This window comes from Schistocerca nitens, chromosome 2 (genome assembly GCF_023898315.1).
Source record: "Schistocerca nitens isolate TAMUIC-IGC-003100 chromosome 2, iqSchNite1.1, whole genome shotgun sequence".
NCBI lineage: Eukaryota > Metazoa > Arthropoda > Insecta > Orthoptera > Acrididae > Schistocerca > Schistocerca nitens.
Genome location: NC_064615.1, coordinates 191,891,804 through 191,919,615, shown reverse-complemented (window position 1 = coordinate 191,919,615; position 27,812 = coordinate 191,891,804). Strand labels below are relative to the sequence as shown.

Below are 27,812 nucleotides of genomic sequence, written 5' to 3'. Positions count from 1 at the left end.
TGAATGCTTAAGTGTTTCATGTAATGGAAGCTGAAAATGCTTTTATAAATTGCATGTATTAAGCTAGCATTGCTATACATGTGTAATGTAATATATTTGCTATTATGTTAGTATCAGTTAACACAAAAATACAAAATAAAAAATAGAACAGTCCAGAAATAAGGTCCACAGCATTTGACTGCAAGGAATGGTCGCTGCTTATGTGTTACACTATTTTCACAATGTTTCCTAATTTGCTCCCATTGAGGATTGTGGAGGCAGAAAACAAAGGAAATATCTTTAGGTACAATACAGACGCAAGGTGAAGCACATAACCCTTTACTTTATAAAAGATAAGAAATTAAAAGGCATAACAACAACTTTTCTAAGCATCTCTAGGCAGTGTTTGCTATTCTTCCCTACAGGACACAGCTGAGAAGTGCAATTTAAACTGCTTTAATCTCACACAAGAGAATCTTTGTGATTTTTATAATTTTTTATACCTTGTCAGACTATAGAACCTAAACTGTAATTCTGAACAGAGAGTAAATTGTTGGAGCATACTGCTTTGCTATTGTATACACTAGAATTAGGTAACCATACCTTTGCTCTACATATCACATGTGATCGTAACCTGAAACTAGTCCAGTCTATGATTTTTTATTCTTTGTATTAAGCCAGCTAAACAAAAAATAGTTTTAGTGAAATAAAAGGTGCCTTACTATGTATCCACATTAAACTAAATCTTAAATGGCACGAAATTCATATCCTTTCACTCTCATTAGCAGTAGAACAGGATAGTATTAAATCCTCTATACTGATTAAATAAAAGTTCTAAGTACAATAAAGTTCTCAGGATGAACATCATGTATTAAATATGGACAGTTTGGCAACATACTGCATAAATTCAGAAATACTTTCTCTTCTTAAAGAGTAAGTACCTTCCACACAGATATTAATAACCCAAAAACATGCATTCAAAAGCTGTTATACCAAAAGATAATTTGAAGTTAAGCTTCTTGGTGACTAATAAAATAACTGATGATAGCATTTAAGTTGAATACACCAAATTTCAATTGATATCTGACATTTCTATTCACGTGTATGTATATTAAACCGGGGACCTAGAAACGATGGAGAGGCTTCGTCCCGCCATAGCACTCAGTGGTTCACAACACAACACAACACAATCCCCCCGCCCCGGAACGTTTCAAACCAGATGAGAACAGCCCCAAATATTTGCGTAATAGAATAATTATGGTGTATGTGTATGTGGAGACAGTGTTGGTGCAGCAATTGCTGACATAGTTTAACTAAGGCAGAATACGGGGAACCAGCCCACATATGCCGAGATAGATGGAAAACTTGAAAAAAGAGACAGCATTGGTCGTATATTTTTTACTATTGCAAAATCGATTTTCTGTCACTGAGTGACCATCTTCAGTGCTATATTGTACAACTTAAATTGGGATGCACTGTTGTCACTAAGCTTACGGCAATCACAATAGTCAGTCTATGTGATTGCCATAAGCTTAGTGACAACAGTGCATCCCAATTTAAGTTATACAATATAGCACTGAAGATGGTCACTCAGTGACAGAAAATCGATTTTGCAATAGTAAAAAATATAGGACCAATGCTGTCTCTTTTTTCAAGTATACCTGTTATCTGGTCGTAGTGCACAAGACAACATGGAGTCGCCAATCAATAGATGGAAAACTGCCTTAAAAACCATCCACAGGCTGGCCAGCACACCGGACCTCGACACTAACCCACCGGGCGAATTTGTGCCAGGAACCGGCACCCCTTCCTGCTCAGGAAGCAGTGCATTAGACCGCGCGGCTAGCTAGGCGGGCTTTCTAGTCGTACTCAATACAATGAATATGCTGATTACAATCCTCAGCAGGTAACCTTGGTTACATTCTAGAACTAATTTCAGATTTTTTGAAACCAGATTTTAAACTGTACGACATTTCCTTGGGAAGGTATAGTCTTGGACCATAATTTACTGGTTATGAACTGCAAACTGAAACTGAAAAACTAGCAAAAATGTAGAAAATTCAGGACTTGGATAAATCGAAGGAAACAGAGGTTGTTAAGAGTTGCAGAGAGAGGATCAGAAAACACTGAACTGAAATGGAGGAAAGGAATGCAACAGAAAATAAATGGGTAGCTGTGAGATATGAAATAGGGATGACAGCAGAGGATCACATAGGTAAATAGACAAGGCCTAGTCAAATTCCCTGGATAAACAGGAGATACGTAAGTTGCTGACAAAAGGAGAAAATACAAAAATGCAGCAAATAAAGCAGATGAGAGAAAATACAGACTTTCAAAAATGAGATTGACAGAAAGTCCGAAATGGTTAAGCAGGAAAAGCTAAGACGACAAATGCTAAGCTGTAGAAGCATGCATAACCAGGGGAAACATAACACTGCCTACAAGATCTTGGAGAAAAGAGAAGGAACTGTATGAATATTATCAGTTCTGATGGCAAGCCATTATTAAGCAAAGGATGGAAAGTGTCTATGTAAAGAATACAAACTTGAGGCCAATTATATAAAAGGAGAAGAGGATATAGGTGAAAGTGAGAAGGGAGATATATACTGTGAGAGGAATTTAGACAGAACACTGAAAGGCTTACTGGAAACAAGGCCCCTGGAATAGATGACATCCCCAAGAATTACCGAGGTCCTTGGGAGAGTCAGCCATGACAGAAAATATATGAGACAAGTGAAATACCCTGAGACTCCCGAAAGAATGTAGTAATTCCATTTCCAAACAAGGTAGGTGGTGGTATGTGTGATTAGTACTGAAATATCAGTTTAATAAATAACGATTGCAAAATATTGACATGAATTATTTACAGAAGATAGGAAAAACTGGTAGAAGCTGATCTCAGCAAGATCAGTTTGAATTTCGGGAAATATAGGAACACTTATTCTAGAAGATAGGTTGTAGAAAGGCAAACTCAAATTTACAGGATTTGTGATTTAGAGAAAGCTTTTGACAATGTCGATGGTGCTATACACTCTGAAATTCTGAAGATAGCAGGGATAAAATACAGGGAATGAAAGATTATTTACAACTTGTACAGAAATAGAGAGCAGTTATAAGAGTCTAAGAACATGAAGAGAAGCCGTAGTTGAGAAGGGAGTGAGACAGGAAGCAGCCTATCCCCAGTGTTATTCAGTCTGTACAATGAGCAAGCAGTAAAGGAAACCAAGGAGAAATCTGGAAATTGAATTAAAAGTTCAAGGAGAAGAAATAAAAAAATTAAGGTTTACCAATGACAGTCTAATTCTGTTGAGAACGGCAAAAGATTTGGACGAACAGTTTAATGGAATAGATAATGTCTTCAAAAGAGATTATAAGATGAACATCAACAAAAGTAAAGTAAGGGTTATGGAGTATAATCAAATTAAAACAAGTGATGCTGAGGGATTTAGATTAGGAAACAAAAACAAAAGTCATGGATGAGTTTTGGTATTTGGGCAATAAAACAACTGATGATTCATCCTGAGGTTGAAGCTTACTGTTGTGTTCTTTTTGCTTAAAAATAAATTTATGTTTTGGATAGGGTTCCACCTTAAGCAATAGTTTTTCTCACTTTTATCTAGACATCTTTCACTCAAGTTTTTCTTAGAAACTGAAATTTCTGTCATACAGGTAGTAAAAAGCAATTTTTCTGTTGTCTGATTGAAAGAAAATAAAAAAAACCCTCACTTATGATGCTATAGCTTTGGAGAAATAAATCTGGGCACAAGAAAGAGAACGTTGGGTTAACTTAAGGCAGAATTTGATTCAAAGATAAACAACTGATGACAATACCAATGTTGTAGCAAAGTTCTTGTAGAATGTAAATACTTTAGGATTAAAGGAGACCACTCACAGAAAAGCAGAAGTGTTGAGTTTTCGATAGGCACACACAAAAGAATGAAAACTTGCTAGCTTTGGAAGTTATTCCTTGATGATCTACAGTACACAGGCACATAAACATTCTCATTAGCAGGAAAAGCTAAGACGACAAATGCTAAGCTGTAGAAGCATGCATAACCAGGGGAAACATAACACTGCCTACAAGATCTTGGAGAAAAGAGAAGGAACTGTATGAATATTATCAGTTCTGATGGCAAGCCATTATTAAGCAAAGGATGGAAAGTGTCTATGTAAAGAATACAAACTTGAGGCCAATTATATAAAAGGAGAAGAGGATATAGGTGAAAGTGAGAAGGGAGATATATACTGTGAGAGGAATTTAGACAGAACACTGAAAGGCTTACTGGAAACAAGGCCCCTGGAATAGATGACATCCCCAAGAATTACCGAGGTCCTTGGGAGAGTCAGCCATGACAGAAAATATATGAGACAAGTGAAATACCCTGAGACTCCCGAAAGAATGTAGTAATTCCATTTCCAAACAAGGTAGGTGGTGGTATGTGTGATTAGTACTGAAATATCAGTTTAATAAATAACGATTGCAAAATATTGACATGAATTATTTACAGAAGATAGGAAAAACTGGTAGAAGCTGATCTCAGCAAGATCAGTTTGAATTTCGGGAAATATAGGAACACTTATTCTAGAAGATAGGTTGTAGAAAGGCAAACTCAAATTTACAGGATTTGTGATTTAGAGAAAGCTTTTGACAATGTCGATGGTGCTATACACTCTGAAATTCTGAAGATAGCAGGGATAAAATACAGGGAATGAAAGATTATTTACAACTTGTACAGAAATAGAGAGCAGTTATAAGAGTCTAAGAACATGAAGAGAAGCCGTAGTTGAGAAGGGAGTGAGACAGGAAGCAGCCTATCCCCAGTGTTATTCAGTCTGTACAATGAGCAAGCAGTAAAGGAAACCAAGGAGAAATCTGGAAATTGAATTAAAAGTTCAAGGAGAAGAAATAAAAAAATTAAGGTTTACCAATGACAGTCTAATTCTGTTGAGAACGGCAAAAGATTTGGACGAACAGTTTAATGGAATAGATAATGTCTTCAAAAGAGATTATAAGATGAACATCAACAAAAGTAAAGTAAGGGTTATGGAGTATAATCAAATTAAAACAAGTGATGCTGAGGGATTTAGATTAGGAAACAAAAACAAAAGTCATGGATGAGTTTTGGTATTTGGGCAATAAAACAACTGATGATTCATCCTGAGGTTGAAGCTTACTGTTGTGTTCTTTTTGCTTAAAAATAAATTTATGTTTTGGATAGGGTTCCACCTTAAGCAATAGTTTTTCTCACTTTTATCTAGACATCTTTCACTCAAGTTTTTCTTAGAAACTGAAATTTCTGTCATACAGGTAGTAAAAAGCAATTTTTCTGTTGTCTGATTGAAAGAAAATAAAAAAAACCCTCACTTATGATGCTATAGCTTTGGAGAAATAAATCTGGGCACAAGAAAGAGAACGTTGGGTTAACTTAAGGCAGAATTTGATTCAAAGATAAACAACTGATGACAATACCAATGTTGTAGCAAAGTTCTTGTAGAATGTAAATACTTTAGGATTAAAGGAGACCACTCACAGAAAAGCAGAAGTGTTGAGTTTTCGATAGGCACACACAAAAGAATGAAAACTTGCTAGCTTTGGAAGTTATTCCTTGATGATCTACAGTACACAGGCACATAAACATTCTCATAAAAATGCATACACATGCCTATGCGGTGCCAGCTGGACTGACAATGCCAATGCTTCTTTGCAGCAGGTGGGCTGGTTGTGGTGGAGATGGTGTCATATGGGGTGGGCAAAGGAAGTGGGAAGCAGAAGGCAAGGACAGGTTCTGGCGGGTGAGTGGCTAGTGGCTCGGAAGGAGGCCGAATTGCTGGCTAGCAACGTGGGAGGGAGGGGTGGCAGGTATAGTTGTAGCAGCCATTAGGAAGTGGCACATACTGAAGGTGACATGAGGACATGAATTGGGAGGGGTTATAGGATAGAGGAAGGGTAACTGTTGGGTGGAAAGTGTGGGGACAGCGGGTTACCTGAGATTACACGATCAGAGGATGTGTTATGAGGATAACTCCCATCTGCATAGTTCAGAGAAGTTGGTGAGGGAGGGGAGGATCAAGAAGGCACAGGCTGTGAAGTAGCCACTGAAATTGAGTATGTTGTGCTCAGCTGTATGTTGTGCTGTCAGGTGGTCAACTTTGTTCTTGACAACAGTTTGGTGGTGGCCATTCATCCTGGTGGACAGCTGGATGGTAGTCATACCAACACAAAAGGCTGTGCAGTGTTTGCAGCACAGATGCTATATGACATTGCTGCTTTCACTTGTGATCCAGCCCCTGATGGGGTAGGGTAAGTCTGTGAAAAGACTAGAGCAGGAGGTCCTGGGTGAATTAACTGAGCTGGTCTTGCACAGGGATATGATCTCTGTGGCAAGGGGATGAGAGTGGGAGAGACACAGGGATGTTGTGTAGGTTGGGTGGACAATGGAGCAACACATTAGGAGGGGTGCAAAGGACCTTGGGTAAGATGTCCTTAATTTTAGAGCAGGAAAAGGGTAATCAAAGCCCTGGTGAAGGATACGGTTCAGCTGTTCCACTCCAGGGTGATATTGAGGGCGACGAGAAGGATCGGGGGCACTGCTTTGTGGTTAGTTCTTGGGGGTTGTGGGAAGATTAGGGGTGTGTCAGAATATGGCGTGGGAAATATATTTGTGGACTTGTTTTGGGGGATACTGCCTGTCTATGAAGGCCTTCGGCGAACTGGGAAAGGGAGTTCTCGTCACTATGGATACATCGTCCATGGGTGGCTAGGCTGTATGGGAGGGAGTTTTTAGTGTGAAAGGGATGGCAGCTGTTGAAATGCAAGTACTGTTGGAGGTTAGTGGATTTAATGTGAACAGAGGTGGGATGGAGCTTTTAGCAAGGTGGAGGTCCATGATCAGGAAAGTGGCACGTTTGGTAAAGGAAGACCAGGTGAAACGAATGGGGGAAAAGTGTTGAGGATGTGAAGGAATGTGGACAGGATGCCCTGGCCCTGAGTCCAGATCATGAAGATATCATCAATGAACTTGAAAAAGATTATGGGTTGGAAGTTTCGGAAAACTATGAAGGTTTCCTGTAGACTGCGCGTGAACCTGTTGGCATAGGAGGGCACCATGTGCGTGCCCTTAGCTGTGCTGTGGATTTGTTTGTACACATTCCCTTCAAATGAAAAATTGTTGTGGGTCACGATATAATTGGTAATATGTATAAGGAATGAGTCGGTGGATCCGGAGTCTGAAGGACATCAGGAGAGGTCATGTTTGATAGTGGCAAGGCAATGGGCATGAGGGATATTGGTGTATAGTGAGATGGCATCAACAGTGACAAGTAGGGATCTGGGAGGTAAAAGTGTGGGGATGGTGGAAAGTTGGTGAAGGAAGCAGACAGTATCTTTGTTGTGGGAGGCTAGGTTTTGGGCAACTGGTTGGAGATGTTGGCCAACAAGAGCTGATGATGGACAATGTGGACAGGATATAAAATGCAGACTGGCAATAGCAAGTAAAGCATTTCTGAAAAAGTGAAAAATATTTACATCAAATATAAACTTAAGAATCAGGAACAGTTTTCTGAAGGTATTTGTCTGCTGTGTAGCCTTGTAAGAAGTAAAACATGAACCACAATCAATTCAGATAAGAAGAGAATAGAAGTTATTGAAATATGCAGCTACAGAAGACTTCTGAAGATTAGATGAGTACACCAAATAGCAGATGAAAAGGTACTGAATCAAATTGGTTAAAAAAGAAATTTGTTGCAAACTTTACTGGAGAGAAAATAAATAAATGAATAAATAAATAAAGGGACAGACCAAGAGGATTTATAATGGAAGGAAGTGTGGGGGTAAAAGTTGTAGGAGACCAAGGACCAAATATAGTAAGCAGGTTCAACTGGATATAAATTGCAATAGTTATACATATATGAAGGGGCTTGCACAAAATAGACTACCAAGAAGAGCTGCATCAAACCATTCCTTGGACAGAAGACCACAACAACGACAAAACTGCATCACATCACAAAATTAATCGCCACATCCATGATTGACAAGTACGTTAACAATATTACAATATTTGAGACAGAAAACTGAATCAAGGTTAAGAGAAGCAAAAATGAAGAGGCAGACTTCAGGCTTCTCATTTTTAAAATGTCAAAGATGTGCTTCTCTATCAGCCACGATATAGTTGTTCCTGTTCCAGCAATTGACAAGTTGATCCGTGTATTCTGTTTTAAGCAATATTAGGAAAAAAAAAATTCTTGTGCGCACAAGAAGTACAAAGAAAGCTCACCTTAGTTTCCTTGCCAGCTTCGACTTTAGTTTATTATCCATCTACATATACTCCAATCAAAATTACTTTGTGATTGACGTTTCAGGGAGTCGAGTAAAAGGAGTCAGCTGCCACCCAATTGCATGAGGGCAGCTAAGAAAGTAACCATCATTCTAGAATGGTAATAATAATTGTGTGTGGAGTGCTGCCTTTGTCACATCTGTATGTTGTCTGATTCAGTATGTGTCCAGCTGTGAAAGTATGAACCTTGTTTTTTTCATGAATTCGCTTGTTATAACCTCAAAACACACGAGCTGCAATAAAAAAAAAATCCCATGAAAGTTGATGTGCAAGCAGTAATGAGAGTTCTTTCGACAAAAAATGTTTCAGGAGCAGACTTTAAAACAATAATTCTGTATTGAGTATTATGTAGGATCCAAACATTGCGAGTGAAAGTGTTGTGTGGCAATGGGTCTCATTTTTTAATAATGGTTGAGCAAACACTCATAATGAAGGCAGGAACGATAGGCCTTCTGATTTTGAAGCAATTCAAACGGAACAATTTTGGTCGTGGCCCATACAGCCCAGACTTGACACCAAACATTTTTCAACTCTTCACTCACATGAAGAAGTGCCTTACTTGGCAGCAATTCAATGATGATGATGAACATCAAAATGCCTTGAAAGATTGGCTATGCACAAAGGCGGCAGAACTTTATGAAGAAGGAATTCGTAAATTACGATATGACAAAATGCTTCAATTTAAATGGTGACTATGTTGAAAAAAAGCAAAGAACTGGTTTCAAGATATACATAAGAATCTTTTTCTATGAAGTTTCTGTATGTACAGCCAAAAGGAGGCTACTTTCCAAATGGTCCTCATAGTTCTTTCTCGAGTGCCATATGCCTACTGCATTGCCTGTTTTTCAGATTACATGCCGAGCCTTGTGAAGCATTGTTGGCTGCATACCACCAATACTGTCCTCTATCACTGCATATGTCAATCACAATGTGCTTTTATTCAGAATATAACTAACAATTTTCCATCCATTACATAATTATTTTTTGCCCACCAATCAAACCTCCATGGACAATAAAAGATCTGTCATAAGGCAGAGGGCACCAAATCCACATAACGTGCACATACTGTTTGTTACTTTCTGCACAGTGTACAGCACTGACTTGCTCTACTCTAATGTTCAAATAAAAAAAGCAATGAATTGGTATATTCAAATAAAATATTATAAATATTCAACCATGAAACTGGGTGTCACTAAAGCATTGACTATCTTATATTTACGAGTACAAAAATTAGCTGTCTATCACATGTTTTTGCAGCAACAGAAACATTCCAACGGAGGTATTCATATAATTGAGGGAATACTTACCACACAGGCAATTTACGTAAATAATTATGAAAAAATCTGCTGAGTTTCATCTTTAACAAGAATGAAGAGTTGAAGCAAGTCATAGGCACACTAGATGTGTATTGGATCTTATCATTGGTGTTTCAAACGGAAGCACATTGTTTCTTAAACATTTCACACAATAACAATAAAACTGTCATGTCCAATTTTCTTTCTATGATTATAATTTTTTTTACATGTAGCTACAAGAGCAAATGAAATGTTAATAATTAACACACCAGTAAATATTTTCTGGAACATGTTTGCAGTTCTTTGATGTACAAATATTTCCACCAACTGACTATTGTAAACACAATGACTGAGACATGTGCAACAGTTCTCCAAGTCCTTTACATGTTAACTGAGTCACATTTTGGATAATTCATACACTTCTAAGTTTCTTCATGCAAAGATAATCCACTTCAAATGTTTCAATTCAGCTTCCATCATGAAAAAATTGCATGTTTCAGTCACTGTTAGATCTTTCTGACCAGCCTGTTGGAAAAGTACTATGTGCCTTGGCAAGATGTATCTTCAAAGTGTGTATACGACCGAACACTCTGCCACAGATGAAGCATTTTGTTTGCCCCCTGTGGGTGCTCATGTGATGGTACAGGGATCCTGGGTTTTTGAATGTCTTCTTGCAGCATGGACACTCAACAAATGGTGGTCTCTTGACTGACATGGGACTGCGGATGAGGAACCCACGCTCCCAGTAGGTTGGATAAAGCGTCTCTGCTGTTGCACCAGCTAGACCAAAATACTCCACATTACTACAGCACACATAAACATCTGCTAAGGATGACATGCAGCCCAAAATATTGGCCGGAAAGAAAGTCGCAAGTCAAGTAGAATCTGATTTTACTCAAATGTAGTGTTTTGTGAGGTTACAAGTAATGGTTAGGTAAACTTATTACTATTATACATTTGTTCAGAAACTTTGTACATCTGGTAATGAATTATCACCTGTGTACATCATGTAAGACACCTAAGGATTTGGCATTAAATACAACTTCCATATCTACACTTAAGCCATTTTTTTACAAATCTCACAGAAAGTAAACCAAACGATAGGTTATACTCTGCCACAGAACCATTACACTACAAAGAATGGAATGTATATAATCATGTATCAAGGGGTGCAATGCAACTGTACTATAGAATGAAAAAGAAGGGCAGCATAAAGCAACATCTAACAAAAATATGTCACTGTCACCAAGGGATTGGTGGTGAAGAGGGACCAATAACTGAATAAGTTAAGACACATTTGCACAACACAAATAGCACTCCTACACTGAAACATTGCAATACTTTCTTTCCGACCAGACTAAACAAATATTCAAGAAATGATTTTTACCACCCAATTTTCTTTACATTCTGTACATCGACTGCTCATCTTCTGCATTATATCACCCCTGACGAAAACTGCAGACCTCCTAAAGAAAATCATTATGTTCATTCACTAAATGGGATAAGCACCTGCTAGATAGTGAAATGTCTTATTTACTTGGCTCCTAGATGGCATGAATGCATCAAATAAATCTGAATTTTAAAACCGCCAGCAAATCCCAGGATGCTACTTAGGAGATTGTGCAATCATTTACACAAATTCCACTCTCATTTCTGTTTTACATCTGAATTATGAAGACACAAGAGCCAAAACAGGTTCTGTGACATAAACGAAAGTTGGTAGGTGTGCTATGAGGATGCAAATCAGGTTTGCATTAAATACACACTGTAACAGTCTTGAGCTTGAGATTGGATGTAGTAAGTTGATGCAGGTCAAGAATGTCTTTAAGGTGACAAAGAAGCCATTATCATCACCTCACAGAGCTTGAATGGGGTCTTCTAATTAGGGCTACAAGAAACTGGATGTTCCTTCTATGATGGAGAAAGATTTGGCAGGAATGTAGCCACTGTACTTGATTGCCTGGCAGTGGTGGTCACAAGAATGTATGGTCGCAGGAAGACCAGGTTCTGGACAGCCATTTGGCACTACCGAGAGGGAAGACCATTGTGCTTGGCTTATGGCTCTGGTGCATTGTACTACACCTGCAGCAGCAATCTGGGCAGCAGTTAGCATCACAACAACACACAAAACTGTTACAAATTGGTTACTTGAAGGACAGCCCTGTAGTGTGCTTTCCACTGACGCCCACCGACGTTTGGAACTTCAGTGGTGTCAAATGAGAGCTCATTGGAGAGTAGGCTGGAGGCTTGTTGTTTGTTCTGACAAAAGCTGGTTCTGCCTCAGGCCTGTGACAGCCATGTGTAGATTAGAAGGAGGCCAGTTGTCTGTGTACTAGACACACTGGACCTACACCTAGAGTTATGGTCTGGGGTACGATTTCGTATGACGGCAGGAGCACTGTCATCATCATGCCATGCACCATGACTGCAAATCTGTATGTCAATCTAGTGATTCAAGCTGTTGTGCTGCCATTCATGAGCAGCATTCCATGGGGTGTTTTCCAACAGGATAGCGCTCACCCACATGCTGCTACTGTAACCCAACATGCTCTACAGAGTGACAACATGCTGCCTTGGCCTGCACAATCATCAGATCTGTCTCCAATCAAGCACATATGGGACATCAACAGACAACAATTCCAGCATCTATCACAACTAGCATTAACTGTCCCTGTGCTGACTAGCCATGTGCAACAGGCATGAAACTCCATCTGGCACTGTATAACACAATGCATGCATGTTTACACACACGCAATCAACCCTCCGGTGGTCGCACTATTTACTTATGTACCAGCATTTCATAATTGCAATGTCTTGTTTCATGCTTACATTAACTTGGGATCTTGTAATGTTGATCACTTAAATATCTTACCTAGACAGAAGTATTCCCAATGTTTCATTACTCTACAATTAATTATCTTTTGGTATTGCAATTTTTTTTCCTGTCAGTGTACTGTATGAGATTAGCAGAAATTAGTTATGCCAATTTTTTATTTCTATTGCATTCATTCACTCTGTCATACACCCATCATGTGGAACAAGTCCAGTTAACTTAACTAGCAGTAGCAAACACTGCTGGCTATATCCATGAAGTGCAATGTACAAATGACCATGTTCTTCCATAAAAAGCAATTCATTTCCAACTGATAAACCAGAAGTGGTCACTCAAGTAAACGTTTACAGTTCTTTGTTTTTTACAGACACTATTAACACAAAAGATCCACGAAGAACTGCATGGAGATTTGTGAATATAAATGTAAGTTATAAATAAAAGCTTGGGCCCGCACAGACATTATAGGTATATAACTGGAATGTAAGATCATCTACTGTCCAATTTCACTGATTAATTCAGCCTTGTGTAGATCACAATATCCCTCTTCGGACGCTAAAATTGAGGTCTACTGCCCTTTTCCCAGTATCTACGAGGTGTGGCTAGAAAAAAACCGGACTAGTACTGGTGAAACAATAAAACGAATGCAATAAGGCTGAAAGTCGCGTCGCCTGTCACGTGACTCTCGCTCCGCCTACTGCTCGAGTTTCATTTGCCTCCTGCACTCAGTCTGCCCGTGGCGTCTGTTTTAAGTAGTTGACGTTTTGTCTGTGCGTCGGAAAATGTTGAGTGTACAGAAAGAACAGCGTGTTAACATCAAATTTTGTTTCAAACTAGGAAAATCTGCAAGTGAAACGTTTGTAATGTTACAACAAGGGTACGGCGACGATTGTTTATCGCGAACACAAGTGTTTGAGTGGTTTAAACGATTTAAAGATGGCCGCGAAGACACCAGTGATGACACTCGCACTGGCAGACCATTGTCAGCAAAAACTGATGCAAACATTGAAAAAATCGGTAAACTTGTTCGACACTTTCCTTGTCAACTCCTGTTAACTCAGACACTGCTCTGATTGTTAAACGGCGATCTTGTCGATCTTTTGTGGACGAGCCTTCTTTCTTTTCCCTTCTGTTCAATTTCTTAAATATTATTGTACTGAGCTGGAACTACTTATTAACATTAATATTTTCAATTTCCGATTGCCTCAAAGATGGTGTCAGCTCATGGAAGGTTCATGTAAGTAGCTGAAGCACAACAACACTGTTAACATTAAATTATTTAAGAATTTACTACCAGTGACTGAAATGTTACTTATAAGACAGTTTTTCAGGTTTTCATTCTACAGTTTACAATTAACATTCTCATTTAATTAGGGAGACTTGTCTGTTGAATAGTATCTAAGATTCCTGACAAGAACTAAAGGAAAAAGGACGGAAGATTAGGGTATAACATCCCATCGGTAATGAGTTCATCAGAGATGGAGCACAAATATAATTGTTGAAACGATGCTGACAGAAATTGGCTATGCCATTTCAAAGGAATAATCCCAGCATTTGTCTGAAGCAATTTAGGGAAATAACATAAAACCTAAATCTGATGGCCGGCCACTGATTTGAGCCATAATTCTCCCAAATGCTAACCAATGTACCATCTCCCTCACTCAGCCAACAACTGACATTAAATTCATAAATACAAGTGCATTAAAAGGAAAAGCAACCTTGGAAAGCCATTAGAAACATTACACAAACCCCTGTTGGATCAGGTAAATTAAATCTAAATGCAAAAAAGTTACCACTCCATCTACATACCCACACCGATTAGATAATATGACCAAATAAAAATAAAAAAATAAAAAAAATTATTTGGAACTTCACCACCCTTTGACAACATAATGACGATAATCACACAGATTGATGCAAGTTATCTAATAGCCAGTAGTATACACAATGTGTCACCCAACAGCCACCTACAGCAAGTCTCTAGAGGAACGGAAGGTTCCAAATGATTGGAAAAGAGCACAGGTAGTCCCAGTCTTCAAGAAGGGTCGTCGAGCAGATGCGCAAAACTATAGACCTATATCTCTGACGTCAATCTGTTGTAGAATTTTAGAACACGTTTTTTGCTCGCATATCATGTCGTTTTTGGAAATCCGGAATCTACTCTGTAGGAATCAACATAGATTCCGGAAACAGTGATCGTGTGAGACCCAACTCGCTTTATTTGTTCATGAGACCCAGATAATATTAGATACAGGCTCCCAGGTAGATGCTATTTTCCTTGACTTCCAGAAGGCGTTCGATACAGTTCCGCACTGTCGCCTGATAAACAAAGTAAGAGCCTACGGAATATCAGACCAGCTGTGTGGCTGGATTGAAGAGTTTTTAGCAAACAGAACACAACATGTTGTTATCAATGGAGAGACGTCTACAGACATTAAAGTAACCTCTGGCGTGCCACTTGGGAGTGTTATGGAACCATTGCTTTTCACAATATGTATATAAATGACCTAGTACATAGTGTCGGAAGTTCCATGCTGCTTTTCGCGGATGATGCTGTAGTATACAGAGGAGTTGCAGCATTAGAAAATTGTAGCGAAATGCAGGAAGATCTGCAGCGGATAGGCACTTGGTGCAGGGAGTGGCAATTGGCCCTTAACATAGACAAATGTAATGTATTGCGAATACATAGAAAGAAGGATCCTTTATTGTATGATTATATGATAGCAGAACAAACACTGGTAGCAGTTACTTCTGTAAAATATCTGGGAGTATGCATGCGGAACAATTTGAAGTGGAATGATCATATAAAATTAATTGTTGGTAAGGCGGGTACCAGGTTGAGATTCATTGGGAGAGTCCTTAGAAAATGTAGTCCATCAACAAAGGAGGTGGCTTACAAAACACTCGTGCGACCTATACTTGAGTATTGCTCATCAGTGTGGGATCTGTATCAGATCGGGTTCACGGAGGAGATAGAGAAGATCCAAAGAAGAGCGGTGTGTTTCGTCACAGGGTTATTTGGTAACCGTGATAGCGTTGCAGAGATGTTTAGCAAACTCAAGTGGCAGACTCTGCAAGAGAAGCACTATGCATCGCGGTGTAGCTTGCTCACCAGGTTTCGAGAGGGTGCGTTTCTGGATGAGGTATCGAACATATTGCTACTTATACCTCTCGAGGAGATCACGAATGTAAAATTAGAGAGATTCGAGCATGCACGGAGGCTTTCAAACAGTCGTTCTTCCCGCAAACCATACGAAACTGGAACAGAAAAGGGAGGTAATGACTGTGGCACGTAAAGTGCCCTCCGCGACACACCGTTGGGTGGCTTGCGGAGTATGAATGTAGATGTAGATGAATGACACATTTCTCTTAAAACAGAGATATGCTATATATAGCATGGCTAAAAGACTGAAAATTACACACACTACATAGTTCCACAGTGCATAACTGTTCTCATTTCCAATAACTGTTCATACGAAAATAAAAACAAAGTCTTAAAAGGAATTTTTGCTGCCCTTTCTATCAGATCAGAACTTGACACATAATAAGTAACAGTATGCTGAAGGTGAATTCACACTGGAATAACTTTTCTCCCTCCAAAATATACATCAGCCCATTATGTGATGGGATGGACAAAGCAAGGAACAGAAAGAAATACACTTACCCATGTGTAATTTTCCATGTAGATCACTTATTTTTCAAATATTAAAAATACCTTCCCTTTAATTTCACGTCCATCAGGCATAGGAAAGAAAAGAGGGAGGCCACCACTGCAAATATCAGGGTACAAATCTATCACACTGAAAAAATTGTGTGCATGACAATTAACAGATAACATTGGTAGTCATCCCCGCAACGAAGAAGCAGCATTTGTGTACCACTTGATTCACTCAAAATTAAGGAATCGAAGTCTAAATGTCTATGTTCGTGAACAAGGGCTGCCATCTGCTTTTTAACAAGCTAAAAAGTGAGCAACTGCCAGGTATAATATAGCAACATTAATAGACAAAGTGTACTAACATGCTACTAATTATAGCTGTATTATATAGTTTCCACGTCCTTTTATTTGAAGTAAAGAACAAAGTGTCTAGAAACCCTAATACTAGAGCAGTAGCATTTTCACGTCTAAATTGTAATGTTCTATATTTACTTTTTAATTTATGGTAATTCTTGAAATACTTTCTAGGACAGTAAGTATGCATTCTTCAAAATTTAGTTTGACTTTTTAACAATTTTTCTGCGGCTCACCAAAGTAAGTAAAATGAAATTGTCACTGATACTCTTGACATTGTACTTTATTTTACAATTCAGTTACATATAACTGTAATTTTTCTTCTGTTTAGCAATAAAAACTGGGAAATAACAATCTGAGGACTATTCTTAAACATGGAAAAAAAAAAAACTGTCATATGGGGGGGAAAAGAAAGCACAAGCAAAAGCGGCTATGTGAATGCACAGAAAAGTTTTCTTTTGTTTACAATGTAGAATTTCATGCTAAAGAAAATTTAGAATACTAATACAGTAAAGAAATAGCAAAAGAGTAATTATTTTCAGAGCCACAAAGAACACAATAAAACTTTTTTTTCAATTCTCCTGTAAAATCAGCTTCATATCACATGGCCCATTTTGCAGGCACTACATGTTTAAATGAAATGTACAAAACACTTGTCAATATAACAACTAACAACCTATGTAAATTGAACAGTCACATAAAAATAAATACTAAATAAATAACTGTCAAAATTGGCAACACCACTAAATGTGTACTCCTTTCTGGTTGTTCATATTTGTTCAAGAGGCTGAAATTACTATTCAACTATCTATAGTTAGCCTCTTTTCTACCGTCACTAAAAGAAAACAATCAGTCACAAACAGTGTACGTGAGTATGATTAGCAACATGCAGAGCACCACTAAAGTTCAAAGCTTCAGTCTGTTGTTATATTATGGATGAGGTGCATATGGATCTTGAGGTAGTATGTCCTACTAAACACTTTTTGGCAAATAGGGCACAGGGTGTGACCACGATGGAGCCGGCGGTGCATCGAGAGGGATCCAGAGTGCTTGAACACCTTCCCGCAGATGTTACATGTAAACCTGGGTGGTATGTTACCCTTACCCTGTTTACTTACTGCATCCGGAATTCCCCAGCAGCCTAGCGACAGGCGCTGGGGAGAGTCTGGAGAAAAGAAGATCACATTTCAGATTATATAAATACCAATATGGCTCTCACATCTTTTAAGCTGGACCTCTCTTTACACAGCACTGCATAAAGAATAAAGTGTTGTTGCCCAACCGAACTACAAAAAGTATTTCTGTAAACCTATTAATTATTTGGCATATTTAGTGAGAGGCAAGTTTCTTGTAATTATTGTTTGGAACCCCTGTAAGTACAATGGCTACAAAAATAACATTTATTTTCTACTTTAGTCTCTCTTAATCTGAAGTCCAGTATATCTTTTGACAGTCATGTCACCATCATGTGGTGAAATTCATTACTCATTTTGTGGGCTACAATTGTGATATGCTTATGTGATATATTTTTGGCAGACTGTGATGAGAAAACAGAAACATTAACATATTATATACACAATTTATGCATGATGACTTGGGAACACTGCAGGTGTTATTCGAAAAAACTGCAACCATTCATATTTTTTAAAGACTAAGTTATTTCTCAGCAACTATTGGGTTGGTGTATAAGTTCCTAGTGTTTTTCCATAAGTTTAAAACACATGGCAGATACACAGAACAGCAATTTCAATCTTCAATAAAACACTCTCCTTCACTATTTACAACAGTCTGCCAATGCTGGGGTAACTTTTCGATTCTGCAACTGCAGAAATCACACGGTTTTGAGGTGAAGAACTCGTCGAGCCATGTTTGGATCACATTTTTATCCAGAGAGGAAGCTCCTTGAGTGTTCAAGAGAAAGCAGAAAAGGTGAAAATCTGAGGGCACAAGAACAAGAGGGTGAAAATGAATTTCCAACCCCACTCTTACGTAGTGTTGTTTGTCAGCCTAACAGAATGCAGGTGGTCATTACCCTGTAATAGCTTTAGGCAGCCTTCCTGGTCATTGTTCTTGGATTGTATCTGCAAAATGTCTCAGTTGTTGACACTAAATGTGAGCAGTCATGGCTACACCTCTGGAAAGCAATTTGTACTATGCCATACCATCACTGTTCTACCAGATGCACAACATTAGCTTTTGTGGATGTGCGCATGTCTTTGTCTGGGAAATTACTGCTTTGTTTGGAAACAACTATTCCTTTCTTTTCCTTATATTAGCATAAAGACATCATCTCTCATCACCAGTAACAATACAGGATAGGAATGGCTGGTGTTGCTCACGAGCCAATAGATGATGACACCAAGCAGAGACGTAAATAAGGCCAACTCTCTGATTTTTTGTTGTTTTGGCTTAGAGCATGCTGTACCCACACACCACTCACCCAACTTTTGAATCTTCCCCATTGCATGAAAATGTCGCACGATGTTGGAATGATCACAGTTCATCATATTTCTCAGTTCTCAAGTACAATGACATGGATCACTGTGGATTGATCTTCATCAAATCCCAAAGGTCGTCCTGAACATGTAGAGTCATTAATGTCAAAACCGATCCTCCTTGAAACGTGAAAACCATTTTCTTGCCGTGCTCTGTCCAATGGCTTAATGTTTTCACCCCTCTACCACTGAAGTTAAACGGAGAAACATGTCTGAAATGTTCAGATTTCTCCACTTGGCACTCCAAGACAAAATGACAATATGTAAACTCAAGTAGCAAATGACAATCGATAAATAAACCCACAGCAACCGGAGCACCAACATGCAAACCAAAAACCTACAAACTTATGCACCAACCAACAGGTCAAAACAATATAACTGTAGTTAATGTTAATGTCTCAATAGTGCATGAAAACACACAACCTTGTTGTCTCATCACCAACTCCCAAACAGATTCCACGTTAGCACACTACAAATGAAATCCACAATGTAAATAATGATGGCACAAGTATCAAGGCATGCACTGGATTTTAGATAAGGAGTAAATGAAACAGAAAATCAATGTTGTTTGCGTATGACCTAATCAGTCTGAGCCCTCAACAAACAATTCATCACTGGTGAAGCGCCTTTTTTTTTTTTTTTTTTTTTTTTTTTTTTTTTTTTTTTTTTTTTTTTTTTCCCTTCAATATACTGCGATAACTTCTGCAACTGTTGCTCAGTTAAAGGTATTGTTACCCTCATCACATTGTTATTTCTGCTTTACTTTTCTTAGTAAGCAGAAATATGCGTATCACATTTAAGCAAAGAAAGCATTCACCTGAAGATATGGATACAGGGCTTCCTTATAAATTTATATAATTTTTTGACTTTCCTGTTTCATATTGCTGCCACCAGTATTTTATGAGATACTCAACTTGTTACAATCATCAATGAAATGGGTGCCGAAGTCACATTCAACAACAAGCCATGAATAAAGGAGCAGTGCAACAAAGAGTTTCTGAAGCATGAATTATATTATTCAAAACATTAACCAAGATAAACAAAAAATGTCACAATGAAGGACCACATACGAACACAAGTAACCATTGTTTTCTTGTAGTTTAAAATGCCAGTTTCACAACAGCGAAAAAATTAATCTGATCACTGAAATACAGAGATTACACATGTGATTACCACTTTTAAAGGAACATATTTCACTTAAGTTCACATGTCTAGTAGGATGACAATTCATGGACAGCATACATGTGAACTTTTAGGTACTGTGTTCTACTGAACACTTTGTGACAAATGGGGCACAAAGTGTGGCCTCGATGGAGCTGACGGTGCATAGAAAGAGATGTAGAGTGCTTGAATGACTTCCCGCAGATGTCACATCTGAATCTCGGCTGTGTGTAAGGTTTGCCCTTCATACTTTCATCATCTGGAATTCCCCAGCATCCTATCGAAAAGAAGACCGTTTCAGAATACACAAGTATGATATGTAGTTAAAATATGCTAAACAAAACCTCAATACAAAACTGAACAGTCCAAAATGAAAATTAACCTGTAGTGGTCAGAAGGGGGAGCACCCATTTACTGAATGCTGAAACAAGGAAAAATGGAGTAAAGAGTACAGATACTCAAATTTGAATCTCACTTTCAGAATTTTGAGCAGTTCCTTTTGCACGGGAAAATTGTGTTATAGGTAATGTGAAATCATAAAAGTACAATTTACAGGCGCTGAAGAAAAAGAAATAGCACAAAATTATGCACTAGAAGACAGACAGCTTAGATTTAGTGGTCACTGCGGACTACCACACAGCTGAGAATGCAATTCAGAAGTACAAACAACAAACCGAAGTTCAAAAGAAATCACAGGGTCCAGATACAGACTACAGATAAAAAAATAACAAAACTTGAGAAACTGACTCAAGATGATGGTTTGGATGTAGGCAGTAGGTGATGGGAAGGAAATTTAAATAAACAAAATTTAAATTATCAACAGAGGACACACACAGATGGACTGAAAGACAGACACGGTATAACGGCAGATTGTGTGAAATTTTACCAGTATGCTACAATATTACAAAAACAAACAGATAGTGTTTTGCTATGTCATCATGATAGGAGTGGCAATACTGTTGCAATATTTGCTTTACCTAATAAACTGAGGTCAAGTATGTTGTTTATATTTTTACGATTTCTGCCATGTTTTTTATTTATGCATTAATATGTCCTAGATCTTTCGCTCTATCCAAACCCCACACATCTCTGTTCCCAAATAAGAAACATGAAAAGCAGAAAAGTGAATTACGAACATCACACATTTTCACACTAATTTCCTCACATATTTCCTTTAAGAACATCTAAAGCCTTTTGACTTATAGGGGTAGTAATTGTAACTAAATTGAATACATTAACTTTATGTATATAAACTGAACTATTTAAATATATTTAAGTTTTCATTTAATAGTTTTAACATTGTAAGGAATAAAATAAGATTGGGGGAGGGGGTGAGGGGGGGGGGATTATCATGGTTGCAACGTGACTCGATCCCTTGCTGATCAACTGCCAGTTTGGCTTGCACTCTGAGAGAGATGGCATAATTTAAGTGTGATATTTACGGTGCTCTGTAGCAAATGATCACCAGCCACCACTGTGTAACTGTATTCACAGACAAAATGGCACACTATTTACGTTCATTCTGCACATACTATGTGATGCACTCCCCGACATCCAATTAGCAGTCATTTGCCTCCTCAGCTCTATACTTAGAAGAGTTGCTGGGTGAAAATCAGACATGCTTATATAGTAAATTATTCCCTGTAAAATTGTTGGAATAAGTTGCAAGAAGACACGACCTCTGAGAGGGGCAAGGAACAAATGTTGCATAAACAACTGAGAGTCATCAATCAGCATGGTCTTGTAGCCATCTGTTGTGATCTTCATTAACGAAATAAGCACTTCCCTTGACTTTGAAGTAGAAAACAGTGCTTCCATTATCACTGTATCAACTCCATGACCACAACAAATCTGCAATTAGCACCACCAGTTCTGCAGATGCTATCACCACCTCTTACTGCAACATTTACCTACTAAAATCGTATCTAATGAGACATAAATTGTTTTCATTTTGTTATTTTCCTGTTATCTATCAGCATGCACACTGCAACTTTAGTAATCACCTTCAGGTTCTAATTTTAATGTTTTAATTTTTGTTGGCAAAAATATAAAAGGCACTGATAATCTGCTGACATTGTCAGTATGTCTGCTGTAACTTTTTTGTGTTTTGGGAATGTATCTTTGCTACAAACAATTTATGAGGTACATTATTCCACCCTTGGAATTTCTTCCCTTGCATCACTGAAATATATCAATTTCTTAGAACTGTCTGTAGAAAGAAAAATGACCCTTATAGAAAGGATAATGTGGTGCAAACAAAACATATAGTAGATAAATGCCAGAAAAATACGTACAGGCATAAATTCTGTGTGTCTTCCCCTCATATCTATAAAACAACCACCTAATTTACAACTGCAGCTGAGGAAGTGTTAAAACAGTTTTAAATTCTTTGTAACAAATATGTCAATTGCCATTTAGATCAGTCACAAAAAAGTGTTTGTAACAACGATATCTAGTAAGATAAAGTGCAAGTTTTTGGAAACAGATGGATACAAAAATCTGTTTATGATTTTCTTAAATCAGTTAATGTGCAAGCTGGGATTATTTCTTTACAAAGGACACGGCCAATTTCCTTCCCCAATCAGGGTTTTTGCTCTGTCTCGAATGACCTTGTTACTGACAGCACATTAAATAATCTTCCTTCTCCCATCTGCAGTGCAACTATGAGTCACACAAGTAAACCAACTCCTATCAAGTAGTGAGTAGCAACCTCAGTTGGCATTGTTATGGTGCGAATGCAGAAGAACTAAAATGTAAGGACACAGAACTGCAGCATACAAGATGGATAGAAATATAAGGACAGGGCAGCTGCTGCAAGGGAAAGTGACAGCAATTGCAAGCATACACAGCAACATAAGATGACATAATGAGAGACAACTCACGGAGGTTGAGGATACGCATGACTGCTCAGAGGGAGAAGGAAAAATGATAAAGAGATTAGCTAGCTGAGACCAATAATTCAAGTACATGGCAAACAGAAGTATGAAACTAGTAAGATGTGTTCGGAAATGGATTGGTAACAGAGACAGGGCCAGATGAATTGGAAGGGGGAAGAAGAAGATGCATATCAGGGATCTGTGGAGATCAGTACTAAATGGGAGGCATTGTCAAAGATCACAGAAGTACATCTCTCACTTACGCAATTCTGGTAAGCCTGTGTTTGATATAATAGATAGGGGTGAGGGGTCTAAATGCCACAATTTTTGAACCAACAGCTGCAAGTGATCATATAATATGCTGCTAACCAGTGTGCACTGCAACTGCACACACTGAAAACCAAGCAGTGGTTACAGCCTTTTGCTATAGGATATGCTTTGACAAGTGATTGTGCTTGTCACAGAAGTGACAGACATTGCACCTGGAGGGAAAATGGACTTGAGGGGGGGGGGGGGGGGTGCTATAAATAAAGCATTTTGTAAGTTGCTTGAACATTGGAATACTACTTCAGTAACCATAGGATGAATTTTCTGAAAATAGTTCATGTTTCAGGGAACAATAAAACATGGTATACAAAACTAGTGCTTCTGTCACATGTGTTATCTGCAATACCCTTATTACACACCAACACTCCACAGACACATGGTGGAACATCATCAGCCAGAACTCTAATTGCTTCCCCGAATGGCCTAACCTGAAATGAAAACTACAATTGTCAAAATCTTCCTACCGCCAATATTAATGTAGTAGTACAGCACAGCCCATGAAAAATCTTTGTCCCTACTTATACCTCTTCCACTTCCAACATCATATCAAAAGTCATATAAATGTGGAAAGATTCACTGAAAGACCTGATCCATGTAACCAGCCACTGCCTCCAATTGCAGTTATTTTACCAGCAATTTCTAGTCCATTAAGAAAATGCGATTTGTGGAAGCAATTACAGTCAGCGCCTCTGAGAATACATTGCTCAGTATGATGACTAGTAATACAATTTTAATTATCACCTCAAAAAAAATTTCACTTTGAAATCCTCACATCACAGTACAAAAGCACACTGCTAGAGGAGACAAGACAAAATGGTGCTGGCCTTTGATAATCTAGAGACAGTGGGTTCCTCTAGTGACATGCTACAGTACGATGGTGCTGGGATTTCAAAGTGTATCAAGACTGCAGACAAGTAACTGCAAACGGCAAAGAGAGTACTATGTAACTTTTTTCTTTTTTTTAGGTAATAATTAAATAATATGACTACCAATTTACAATGTGGATAAAAAAAGTGGGAAATGTCCTTCCAGTGCAGCATTTAGCAATTCGTCCAGCATCAATCACTGCACTGTTCTTCAATTGGTATTGCTCTTTCACCGTCTCCTTCTCCGTCTTTTGTCTTAGCCAGTTTCTCTCATTATCCTTTTTGGGACATTTCCCCCTCTCTCTCCACATTCTTAACTGTCCTCCAAAGCTGATTTCTTTATACTTTCCCATTATCATTTACATAGCCCACAGCTTTACATGGCCCTTTGCAACTACTGTCAGTGTTCAGCTGCCATAGCCCCAATATTTCTAACCTGCACCTCATTTACATTTATGCCATCACCTCCAGCTGGGAGCACTATTCACACCAGTTGGGAGTTGCAGTGGCAGCAAAGATAGAAAGAAAAAGAAAGAAAGAGAGAGAGAGAGAGAGAGAGAGCTATTTTGTTTGCAGTGTACAGTGAGTGAGTGTCTTTGCCGACAAAATTCTTTATATTCCGATTTTCCATTATCATATTATATAAAATAGTATGAAATAAAGTCCCACCGAAATTAGATTTTCAGTTGGGCGACACACTGTGGACGCGAAGCATATGGTTCTTGAGGTCATACGTTCTATTCAACACTTTGTGGCAAATAGGGCATGACGTGTGGCCTCGGTGGACCTGGCGGTGCATCGAGAGAGACGTAGATCGGTTGAATGCCTTTCCGCAGGTCTCACATCTGAATCTGGCCTTTAAGTAGTGTTCATCTGGCTGACTTACAGCCTCTGGAATTTCCCAGCTGCCTAGTGAAAAGTGCTGTGGGATGTCTGGAGAAAAGAATTGCGAACTTCAGAATACAAAAATATGAACACACACACACACACACACACACACACACACACACACACACTTACGCAAATGCAGTAGGATGTAAAGCTCATAAATCAGATGCCCCATTTCTTAAGAATGAGGAAGTCGTTATGCAAAAGGATAATAAAATGTGCATGACATTCACTGCTTTAATGCCAAGGAGCATTTGGAAATAAATAAACAAATTTCAACAAATATCAGGGGAAGGGATAGAACAGTAATAACCACCACCTTGCAGCTACCACAACATGGTCAGATTGCTATTGAGCTTTCAATCAATTCGCTTACGCTTTACATAAGTGTAGTTGGTAGAACAGTCAGTAAAACTAACACAGAGTAAGTAGTACTCTAATCAGGAGCATAATATCTATTTAACAAGTTTTCAGCTCAAAAGTAAGTAAGTAAAATTATTTTGAAATAGTAGATGATTTCTCTCAGTACAGTTTGGTAACCACTTCTGACCTCTATGTAGGTAATTTTAGTGCACAAATCACTCAAATATGCTGTCATTAGTAAAATTGGCTCAAGTGCATCAGCTCTTCGGTGTCAAGAAATTCAGCAGAGAAACCCCTGGAACCTGTTGCATGAGCGGAAAGATTGGATTAGCACCACTGGAAGTGTCTCCACCAGAATAAATTCATTAAATGACTGGAAAAACTACGGAATCACAATGTTTTCAACAAAATATGAGAGCACAAAGCACTTCCTTTCAAATGATATACTGTCTTGTTACTCCCTTGAGCAGTGAAGAACATCAACTCAACCCTGTGTTTTCATGACAAGTCTATGATAGAGTGGGATCACTGTCTCCATGGTAAATGATTCTTATAAATTTTTGCAACTGTACTTCATTGGTTATGAACGAAGGTAAGTTGCTTTATGGTGTGCAAATATAAGTGGACTGAGACCGAACATCACTGAAGAAATTCAGATGTTTTTACATAAGTTCAATCAATTGGTGCATGTATTAAAAACAGCAATGGATCAAATGGTATCCAATGAGTATAATGGTGATTCAGACTGACTAAAGACCATATGGAGAAGAAGAATGACAATGTAACAGTGGACAGTGAGTACACAAGTTGAGTTACAATGATTCCACAAGAAGAAAGGAACTGCAATGAATTGTAGAAACACACTGAACTGACAAAGCACTGTAATATCTGTTGATTTTTATAAAGGAGAAGATGTTTACCAATTCAATTTGAAACACGTGAACCCAAGTACATGTGTGGAAACAAAAGAAAAACATAACCTCAAAGGAATTTTATGCATATCACATGAGGCTGAGAGACAATCATGTTACCAACTCCTGTCATTTATTTCAAAAGCTCCTGGGACAAGTGACAGTGGTGGCAAGCATACACAGGAATATAGCATTGATGATGCTGTGAGACAAGTTAGAGAGATGCAGGATAGGGGTTGAATATTCTGAGAATGGAAAAAGATGTAGAGGTTAGCAAGCAGAGAAAAAAAAAAGTTCAAGTAAGTAAGAGGTAAACAGAAGCGTGAAGCTAGTAAGAAGTGTTTGGAAATGGAATGTTCACAGAAACATGGCCAGATGAATGGGAAGTGGGAAGAGGCAGATGCAAACCAAGGATATGAATACCATGTGGGTTGCTTGGTCAAAGAACATGTAGGCCCTTTTTTCACTCATAGAATTCAAGGAACCTACTGTTTGTATGGATGGACAGGAGTGGGGGGGTATATCTGTCACAGATTGCGAGTTGGCAGCTACAGATGACCACAAACTAGTTATTTGAAGCTGTATTTAATCTCAGTTCATAAAGTTTAACACATGGTTTGTTGTTACACTCACACAGAACACCAAGCAGGGGTTACAGCCTTTCGCTATAGGGTTTCAGAAATTCCTGCCAATAATCACCAGCAAAGGGTCCTTCCATTGGGTGTTGCAGTTGCAAAGAGCATCCAACGTCAAAACAAAGATGATTTCTTAAAGACAAAAGTTTAAGGACTAAAACTCTATCATCAGATTTCCTACTGCATCATCATATTTAGTATTACTTTTTATTTTACTTGGAACGAAATCATGAGATTCGCCTCTTATTCATGCATTCCAGGAGGGTTTACCAGCTTAAAGAGAGCAGTAGAATACAGCTTTAGAAAATGGAGGAATAATTTTTTCAAGAACAATTCACATATCAGGAAAATAAAAATATGCTAAGGTGGTATGCTAAATCCCGTGCTTCTCTCGCATACATTAATTAGCAAGTTCTTACTATATAGCAGCACTCCTGATAGAAATGACTGGACACCATCAGCCGGAATGTCCTAATCTGAAATGAAAAACATTCTTACCAAAATCTCCTACACCTCATGTTAATTTGGAACAGTGCCATCTGCTGAACCTATGAAAAATGTTGGCTCATTTTCCTGGCTCTTCTGCTTGCAACCTCGTAACGCGTCATATACCAGTGGGAAACTTCACTGAAAAACCTGAACCATGTAGCCAGCCACTGCCTCCAATTCCAGTTCTGTTACCAGCAATTTCTATTCCATTAAGAAAACACTATTTGTGAAAGCAATTATAGTCTGCACCTCTCAGAACATGTTGCTCAGTATGATGATTAGAACTACAATTTCAATTATCACCTCAAAAAAATAAATTTATTTAATTCACTTTTTTTTCACTCTGAAATCC

The 27,812-nt window shown here is 38.3% G+C and overlaps 1 protein-coding gene across 15 annotated transcripts in view; it reads right to left on the bottom strand.

Annotated features, from left to right (window-relative positions):
• Positions 1-27,812, bottom strand: part of LOC126235879 (broad-complex core protein isoforms 1/2/3/4/5-like) — a 514,245-nt gene that overhangs the window by 340,839 nt on the left and 145,594 nt on the right. Inside the window, exon 6 of one of the 15 annotated variants that reach the window (XM_049944790.1) lies at positions 9,795-10,387. The exons of 12 other annotated variants lie outside the window; for them this stretch is intronic. In XM_049944790.1, coding sequence (XP_049800747.1) covers positions 10,104-10,387 — 284 coding nt within the window. In that variant the 3' untranslated portion in view covers positions 9,795-10,103. Of the gene's footprint in view, positions 1-9,794; positions 10,388-16,882; positions 17,615-19,885; positions 20,383-27,812 lie in introns of those variants that run through there. 2 more of the 15 variants (XM_049944797.1, XM_049944799.1) reach the window with 2 other exon arrangements.